General features: G+C 47.7%; 1 protein-coding gene across 1 annotated transcript; it reads left to right on the top strand.

Annotated features, from left to right (window-relative positions):
• The first annotated feature begins 2706 nt into the window (after window positions 1-2706).
• Window positions 2707-6839, top strand: ZNF785 (zinc finger protein 785). Its single transcript, XM_053556633.1, is given in 4 exon segments — window positions 2707-2755; window positions 4532-4660; window positions 5949-6327; window positions 6329-6839. Coding segments are annotated over 4 exon segments (1068 nt in total).
• The last annotated feature ends 3073 nt before the right edge of the window (window positions 6840-9912 follow it).

Consider the following 9912-nt stretch of genomic DNA (forward strand, 5'->3'; position numbering starts at 1 on the left):
AGAACTGCCAAAATGCCCGGTTATTTTTATTTATTATTTTTTTTGTAGAGACAGAATCTCAAAGTACCGCCCTTGGGTAGAGTGCCATGGCGTCACATGGCTCACAGCAACCTCTAACTCTTGGGCTTACGCGATTCTCTTGCCTCAGCTTCCCGAGCAGCTGGGACTACAGGCGCCCGCCACAATGCCCGGCTATTTTTTTTTTGTTGTTGTTGCAGTTTGGCCTGGGCTGGGTTTGAACCCGCCACCCTCGGCATATGGGACCGGTGCCCTACTCACTGAGCCACAGGCACACCCCCCCCGCGCCCCCCCACCTCCCGTGCCCGGTTATTTTTAGAGATGGGGTCTTGCTCTTGCCCAGGTGGTCTTGAAATCCTGAGCTCAAGCAATCGGATATTGGCATGAGCTACTGCACCCAGCCTACTATCCTGATTTTTAATAGCTTGGATTAGGTTTGCTTGTTTTTATATTTTACATAAATGAAATCATATATTTTTTTTTCAGTTTCCAGTTTTTTGTGTTCTGGAGAGTGGAGGAGTCATGAATACACAGAACTGTAATATTCACTAGTCTCTCAGTGGGAATCAAGGTCAAGGTTCTAATTGTTTTCAGTCCAGAACCTAGTTTAAAGACAGAGGAGATCTAGTCCTACTCCTGAGGGACTCATTCTCATAGGTTTGGCTCCTGAAGCACATGTGGTTAACACTGGAGGTACCCAGATGGGTTTTTCTTTATTTTTAGAGATGGCATCTTTCTATGTTGCCCAGGCTGGTCTTGAACTCCTGGCCTCAAGTAATCCTTCTGCCCCAGCTTCCCAAAGTGCAAGGATTCTGGGTGTGAACCACAGCACATGGCCCCAGAGGTATTCTACATTCATTCTTATTCTCAGGTTCCTCACCTTTATGAGTCTCCCTCAGGAGCTTTTCCATCAGTTCTTCCTCCTGCTAGAGATCAAAGCTCAGACTTCCATTTTTGAGTTTTTCCTGCAGCCACAGGGCCTAATCCAGGGCTTACAGAGTAGACGCTAACTCTGCACTGCTGGAATTCATGCGAATCAAGAAGTCCCTGAGTATGGAAAAGTGTTTACTCCTCTCTGCGTCTGGCAATCTCTTGGAATCATATATTACATACTATTTTGTGACTAGCTTCTTTTGCTCCAAGATTCATCCATATTATACATGTAGTGTAGTGTAGATCATTTATTCTCATTTCTGAATAGAATTCCATTTAATGAATATCCTGTAATTTATTGATCCATTTACAGTTGTGGAGTTTCCAGTCTTTGGCTATGCAACTAGTGCTGCTGAGAACATCTGAGTACATATCTTGGAGTAAACATATGCATTTCTGTTGAGTACGCATCTAGGAACGGAATACCTGGGTTATAGAGTATGAATTTATTCCAACTTTAATGGATACGGTTAGTTTTTCTAAGTGGTTGCACCAACTTATACACCAGTAGCGTAAGCGTCCATTACTTGAAAACTTACTTTTGAATTTGGTTATATTATGAAATAGAATGCAAATTCATGTGAACTTTAAAGTTATGTCCTCAAAATGATTTCACTGTGGGGATGGGCAGCTCTTTGTTACACATCTAGAACTTTCTTCCACTGCTTCTATGAATACTTGGTTGGAAAGTATTGGTTGGGGAAAAACCAGTCTTAGATGATCAGGGCCAAGAGCTGTGGCTCACGCCTGTAATCCCACCACTCTGGGAGGCCCAGGCAGGCACATCACCTGAGGTCATGAGTTGGGAGACCAGCCGAAGCTACATCGAGAGCCTGCCTCTAAAAATAAGCCGGCGCCTGTAGTCTCAGCTACTTGGGAGGCTGAGAGAAGAGAATGGCTTGAGCCCAGGAGTCTGAGGTTGCTGTGAGCTATGACGTAAGAGCACTCTACCGGCGGCGACAAAGTGAGACTCTGCAAAAAAAAAAAAAAAAAAAATCCGATTCGTTTCTCAGTTTTATCAGCTGCAATTTGTTTTTTGTTTTTTTTCAGACACAGTATCATTCTGTCACCCTCGGTAGTGGAGTGCGTGGCCAAATAACTCACAGCAACCTCAAATTCTTAGGCTCAAGCCATCCACTTGATTCAGTTTCCCAAGTAACTGGGATTCCAGGTGCCCGCCACAACAGCCAGCTATTTTTTTTTTTTTTTTTGTAGAGACAGAGTCTCACTGTACCACCCTCGGGTAGAGTGCCGTGGCGTCACACGGCTCACAGCAACTTCCAACTCCTGGGCTTACGCGATTCTTTTGCCTCAGCCTCCCGAGCAGCTGGGACTACAGGCGCCCGCCACAACGCCCGGCCATTTTTTTGTTGCAGTTTGGCCGGGGCTGGGTTTGAACCCGCCACCTCTCGGCACATGGGACTGGCGCCCTACTCACTGAGCCACAGGCGCCGCCAGCCAGCTATTTTTTTTTAGAGACGGGGATCTCGCTTTTGCTCAGGCTTGTCTCGAACTCCTGAGCTCAGGCAATCCACCTGCCTCGGCCTCCCAAAGTGCTATCAGCTGCAATTTGAATACAAGTTTTCTGGTTGAGAAGGAACATAGATGGTAATAATTACAATAATAACTAATTAATTTGTGCAGGGGCTTACACTAAGCACTTAACTGAACCGGAAAACAGATGACTTTGAATCCCGCGGGCAGTCACCGGGCCCTCTGCATTTCTAAAAGAGAAGACATCTGTGATCTGGGGCAATGGCCAAACTCAAATGCTGGGCAGCAGCCACCCAGGGCTGGGCTCGCCGTGAGTGCAGAGGGTACAGAGTTGGAACCGGCGGTCTCTCTCGTCCAGAACCCGCCTCGGTCTTTGCCCTTCAGTTTTTACTCACCTTGAAGCCCCGGGACATTTGAATCTGCCCGTAAGGTCCCACTTAAGTAGCAGAACGGAGCAGCGTCAACCGGTTAGAACCTCTCTCCCTAGGGTGGTGGTCGGTGAAAAGCGAGTCAGAAGAGACGCCAAGGCCCCTCAACTGCAGCAACTTTCATATCAGCTGTCCCTTCATCCTCAGCCTTTCAAACAGGCCGCTCTGGAAAGACCAATCACAGCTTTCCTTCTTCCCCTGCCTTCCAGTCCCATCCAATCAACGCATGTGGGGCCCAACCTCCCGTCTGTTTTTTTTTTTCTCCTCCCCCGGGATGTTGTAAGGGCAGAGTAAAAGCAAAGGATGTTGATGCCAGAAAGACGCCATTTCGGTTAAGTGCAGGATCAGGGTCCGTTAAGAACTTTTCTGAGGAAAGACAGCATTTCCACGTATCCCAAAAGCCTCTCTTTGCCAACCACGGAGGGGGGTTTTCTTTTTGATACAGTCTCACTATGTCGCCCTTGGTGGCGTCACAGTTCACAGCAACCTCAAACTCTTAGGCTCAAGCGATTCGCTTGCCTCAGCCTCCCAAGTAGCTGGGACTATAGGTGCCCGCCACAACGCCCGGCTATTTTTTTTTTGTTGTTGTTGTTATTGTTGTCATTGTTTCAGCAGGCTTGGGCCGAGAACAAACGCACCAGCCCCAGTGCATGTGGCCAGCGTCCTAATCACTGAGCTATGAGCGCCAAGCCACAGAGGGGATTTTCTATGGGTCTGCTCCTGGGGGATGTGCCCAGGGAAGTCAGGCCTAGCAGTGGAGGGAAAAAAGGCGGGAAGCTGGCCGGAAGCAGTGGCTCACTCCTGTAATCCTATAATCTTAGCACTCTGGGAGGTGGATGCAGGTGAATTACTTGAGCTCACCCCTTGGAGACCAGTTAGAACAAAAGTGAGACCCCTCCATTGCTACTAAAAATAGAAAAAGTGAGGCAAGAGGATCACTTGAGCTGGAGTTGGAGGTAGCTGTGAGCTATGATGCCAGGGCACGCTACTTGGGGCAACAGCTTGAAACTCTGACTCAGAAAAAAAAAAGGTAGGAGGCTGTGAGCTTTGCGAAAGTGGCCTATACTTCTTCCCTGAGGAGTGGGGGTATCTGCAGCTGAGATTCGGGGTTCCCAATGACCATACAAGAGCAGCAAACACCAATGCAATCACGAGGGCATTTATTCAAGCTGGAGCCTGGGCTGTTGGCACTCCCAGACACTGCTGGGTTTTTATGAGGGGGACATGGGGTGAGAGGTGTGGGAAGCAAAGTGTGGCCCTTGGATTGGTTATTTCTTATGCCTATACTAGAGTTTAAAGCTGATTGGGTCCCACCAATCTTAATGGCTGGGGGGCCGACACACTCCGGGAGATAGGGAGGGGTGTGATTTACTAAGAAATGAAACTAGGAACTTTCAGGTTTTCTAAAAATGGAGGATAAAAGCCCAAAAGCCCAAAATGGCGTCAGGGCACCACTGGGTCCTTCACTACCATGACCTGATATGGTAGACCTATAGCCACCTGGGCACGCGGGGTCAGGGCCTTGGGCCAGTACCCTCAGTGTTCTGTGGGATGTAGAGTGCCTCCAGGGGTGAGTGGGCTGGAAGTGGGGCACTGAGGCAGCAGTCTCATTCTTCCCTTCTATATTCTCAGCTGAGCCCAATGTTTCTTCTTCGCAGGATTTTCAGGCCCCAAACTTGCTTTTGTCTGTTGGATGGAAGGAGAGGTAGAGGCTTGGAGTCTGAAAGCCCAAGATCTAACAGGTGAGAGCTCAGCTGCTGTCAGCAGAAGCAAGAGAAAGGTAACAGGTACTACATTTCAAACTCAGTATGTGGCTTTTGAGAAACCTCGACCCCCACCCTCCAGCTCTGACCGTCAGCACACACTTACCCCTCCAGAGCCCGATTGTGGCTCCCTGCACCTTATCTCACTGCAAAATAACTGAAGAGAACAGCTAAATTCGGATCCATAAAGCCAATTAATCATAATGGAAAACCCAAGTTGAGGCTTGCTGCCTGTGGCTCAGTGAGTAGGGCACCAGTCATATACACCAAAGCTGGCGGGTTTGAGCTCAGCCAGGGCCTGTTCTTAGACAACAATGACAACTGCAACCAAAAAAATAGCTGGGAGTTGTGGAGGGCACCTGTAGTCCCAGCTACTCGGGAGGCTGAGGCAAGAGAATCACTTAAGCCCAAGAGTTTGAGGTTGCTGTGAGCTGTGATGCCACAGCACTCTACTGAGGGCAACATAGTGAGATTCTGTCTCAAAAAATAAATAGATAAATAGATAAATAAAAAAACCCAGTTGAACAGAAATGGAGTCTGAGCTTCCCAGAAAGTAAAAGGAAAAAAACATGTAATTTCATTTTTTGTGTGTGATAAAATGAAGCCAAATGTTTTGTCTTGGAATCTCACTATATGAATCATAGTGTAGTAGATAATGCCATTCATTATATTTTAAAATGAAGACAAAAATAAAATATAATGAAGACAAAATGTTTTTCCTGCAGCCTTGATGTTACAATAAATGTTGTAGGAAGTCTTTCCATGGAACCTGGTGTGCAGTCCAAGTATAGATTTTTTTTGAGACAGTCTCACTATGTCATCCTTGGTAGAGTGCTGTGGCGTCACAGCTCACAGTAACCTCCAACTCTTGGGCTTAAGTGATTCTCTTGCCTCAGCCTCCCAAGTAGCTGGGACTACAGGCACCTGCCACAACGCTGGCTAACCAAGCATAGATGTTTTGGTGATGGCCTTGAATTGCACCAAGGAAGGTCATTTAATGGCTCTTCTGCAAAAGGACCATACACAGATTCAGATTGTAAGCTCCTTGAGGGCTGGGACTATCACTCTTCTGAATACCTGACTTAGAATAGGTGCTTAATATTAGTGACTCCTCTTTCATTATCTCCAATGTTCACGGCCTTCCTGTTTTAACCTCTAGGCAATGGTTAGCTTTCAGGGCTCATTGAAACCTCCATCATCAAGCTATCCTCCCTGGGGACCCCATTCTCAGCCATTCATGCTGTTTTCCAAGGCAGGATATGTTCTGGAACATACTGCTAAGTTTCAGGTTTTATCTTTTTCCCTATCTCAGGATCCGGGGATGAGAATGAAGAGAAAGAAAGGCTAAAGCAGAGTCCAAACCAAAAAAAAGTGAAACATGAAGACATGTTTCTGAAGGAGTGGTTGCCAGCCAACTTTCCACTTGGCTCCTGTCCTGAAGGTGCCTGCCTGGAACTCTGCAGTGACCCAAGGCAAAGCCCCATTAAACCTTGGCTCAAGGAGACACTAACCTGTAGACCATCCCACCCTTGCCCAGAATGCGGCTGCAACTTCAGCTGCCCTTGCCTCCTGACCAGCCACCAGCAGGTCCATTCTGGGGAGTGGCTCTTCTTCTGTGTCCAGTGCCAGGCCTGTTTCTCCCAGCGCAAGTACTTGCTTCAGCATCAGTTCATCCACACAGGTGAAAGCCCTCGACTATGGGTGCCACTTCTGCCAGAGGGGTTCCCTGGCCATCCACAGGCGGGCTCACACTGGGGAGAAGTCCTACCCATGCCCAGACTGCAATAGTCACTTCACTTACCCCTACCTGCTGGTCATCCACCAGCACAAGCACAAAGGCAAGAAGCCCTACAAATGTCCCTCCTGCAGCCTCTGTTTTGCCTACACCTCTCACAGGCGCACACACACAGGTGAGAAGCCCTATCCCTGTCCTGACTATGGTCTCAGCTTTAGCTGCTCTTCTTTCCTAAGTCACCAGTGAATCCACTGGCACAGCTGCCCCTTCGCCTGCCCCTAGTATGGGAAAGGCTTCAAGTGCAAGTATGCCCTGAAAGCCCATCAGTGGTTCCACCACTCTGGCAGCAATAGGTGGAGGTGGCAACAGGTTGCTGTAGGGCTTTCAGAGCCAATCCCAGTTTAGGGAGGCCAGGATCCCCCAGTTCATTTCCGGTACTTTCCAGATATATTTCAAGAGTGTGGGTGATAGAGCTCATACAAGCTAATCAGAGCTTAGTAAGAAAAAGACAAAGTTTATGCACTGGGGGGATAAAGTGAAGTGGGCATTTAAGGAAAACCAAGTTCTATGTTAGGAAAAAGGAGAGGTCAGGGGCATAGTGAAAGTCCGTAGGCAGGAGGCAGGAATCTGAAAAGCTACTTAAGGGCTGATCCCATTTTGTGAGACTCCTGCTCACGGAACCCCTTGTTCTATGTCCCTCTTGGGGTCACCTGACCAAAATCCATTCACCTAACTGGATTTTCCTTTTGGATTGTTCTCTCCCTTAGAGCACTGTGCTTTTTGGTCAGTGTTTCTCCTGCTTCTCCAACATGGAGTCCCTAGATGCAAATGCCTATTAAAGGAGCCTCCACCTCCTCCAGAATGTAACACACCATGGGCCTGTCCCTGTGGGAGAAAGCTCATCCCAGGATTCTGCCTGTTAGCCAAAGCAGGTGAAACACGTGGCAAGGAGACACATGTGGTTTCAAGCCATTGTTGGCATTCTTTGGCCTTAAAGACCTAAGAGGTGGCCATAGAGAGAACAGTGGCCTCAGATGAGGAGTTCTCCTGCCCCGTTTTCACTCTGCACATAGTGCACAAAATAACAAAATGAACTTCAGAATTGGGCCATCTCTTCACTGTATGAATTAGTGACTGCAATGTTTTCTTTCTCTCAGATATTTGCATGCTCCCTGGATTTTGCATCTTTTTTTTTTTTTTTTTTTTTGTGGAAACGTCTCACTTCACCACCTTCAGTAGAGTGCCATGATTTCACAGGACTCACAGCAACCTCTAGCTCTTGGGCTTCCGCGATTCTCCTGCCTCAGCCTCCCGAGCAGCTGGGACTACAGGCGCCGGCCACAACGCCCGGCTATTTTTTGGTTGCAGTTCGGCCGGGGCTGGGTTTGAATCCACCACCCTCGGTATATGGGGCCGGCGCCCTACTCACTGAGCCACAGGCACCACCCGATTTTGCATCTTTTGAATAAAGATGTATTTTTGGGACACAGCAGCTGGAATTATAATGCTGGGGACTTTTTTCTTTTTTTAATAAAGAGTAAATTACTTTTGATTGGAGTTGAAATCAAGGCATGGTCTTTCCGGTCTAATTCTTACTATAAATAGCAACAGTTAAGAGATCTTTCTGGCCCCTTTTCTGTTAGCCCTACTTTTTTTTTTTTTTTCTGTTAGCCCTACTTTTGAGCAGGAACCTGTTAAAGTAATAAACAAAGAGATGGGTGGGACTAAGTATGTCTTCATGCCAGTGACTCAAATATCTCCTTAAATAAAAGACTGTTTCTTTGGGGTGGCACCTGTGGCTCAGTGGGTAGGGCGCTGGCCTCACATACCGAGGGTGGCGGGTTTGAGCCCGGCCCCAGCCAAACTGCAAAAAAATAGCCATGTGTTGTGGCGGGTGCCTGTAGTCCCAGCTACTCAGGAGGCTGAGGCAAAAGAATCCCCTAAGCCCAGCAGTTGGAGGTTGCTGTGAGCTGTGACACCACAGCACCCTACTGAGGGTGCTAAAGTGAGACTCTCTGTCTCTTAAAAAAAAAAAAAAAAAAACTTTCTTTGAATCCCTGGGTTCCAAAGTGATAATTTTTTAATTCTTTTTTAGAGACAGAGTCACATTTCCTCACCTTCAGTAGAATGCCATGCATCACAGCTCACGGCAACCTCCAACTCCTGGGACTACAGGCGCCCGCCACAACCCCTGGCTATTTTATCGTTGCAGTTTGACCAGGGCCAGGTTCAAACCCTCCACCCACGGTACATGGGGCCGGCGCCCTGCCCACTGAGCCACAGGCGCTGCCCCCAAAGTGATTATGAATGGGAACTGAGCATTATTTTTACTTTGCCACATGATCTCTCCTGAAATGGCAGACCTGGATTCCAGGCTCAGCTTAGTTCCCACTAGCTATGTGGCTGTTAACATATGAGGCAACATTTCTGTTTGATTTATAAAATGAGGCTAATGGCAACTTCACAGGGTTGCCTGAGACAAAATGTGATAGGTATGAAGGCATCTAGCATGTCTTTATAGTTTGCAGAGCAAATGACTGAGCTCCCCCTCTAATATTTTACCAAAAAATGTTCAAACATTCGGCCAGGTGCAATGGCTCATATAAGAATTCCCTTTTGGCACAGCGCCTGTGGCTCAGGCAGCTAAGACTCCAGCCACATACACCTGAGCTGGTGGGTTCGAATCCAGTACCGGCCTGCCAAACAATGACGGCTGCAACCAAAAAATAGCCAGGCGGGTGGTGCCTGTGGCTCGAGGAGTAGGGCGCCGGTCCCATATGCTGGAGGTGGCAGGTTCAAACCTAGCCCCGGCCAAGAACCAAAAACAAAAAAAAAGGGCGGCACCTGTGGCTCAGTCCGTAGGGCGCCAGCCCCATATACCGAGGGTGGCGGGTTCAAACCCGGCCCCGGCTGAACTGCAAACCAAAAAATAGCCGGGCATTGTGGCGGGCGCCTGTAGCCCAGCTACTCGGGAGGCTGAGGTGAGAGAATCGCTTAAGCCCAGGAGTTGGAGGTTGCTGTGAGCTGTGTGAGGCCACGGCACTCTACTAAGGGTGATAAAGTGAGACTCTGTCTCTACAAAAAAAATAAAATAAAATAAAAATAAATAAAAAATAGCCAGGCATTGTGGCAGGCACCTGTAGTACCAGCTACTTGGGAGGCGGAGGCAGGAGAATTGCTTGAGCCCAGGAGTTGGAGGTTGCTGTGAGCTGTGATGTCACAGCACTCTACACGGCGACAGCTTGAGGCTCTGTCTCAAAAAAAAAAAAAAAGAATTCCCTTTTCTCTGCATCCTTGCCAGCATCTTTTATTTTTGTCTTTTTTTGGGGAGGTGGGGGATTCATTGAGGGTACAAGAAACCAGGTTATATTGATTGCATTTGTTAGGTAAAGTCCCTCTTACATTTTTGTCTTTTTAATAACAGCCATTCTAACGAGTAAAATGGTATCTTATGTTGTTTTGATTTTCATTTCCCTGATGACTAGTGATAATGAGCGTTTTTCATGTACCTTCTGGCCACATGTATGTCTTTTGAGTCTCC

The sequence above is a fragment of the Nycticebus coucang genome, chromosome 12 (assembly GCF_027406575.1).
Source record: "Nycticebus coucang isolate mNycCou1 chromosome 12, mNycCou1.pri, whole genome shotgun sequence".
Classification (NCBI taxonomy): domain Eukaryota; kingdom Metazoa; phylum Chordata; class Mammalia; order Primates; family Lorisidae; genus Nycticebus; species Nycticebus coucang.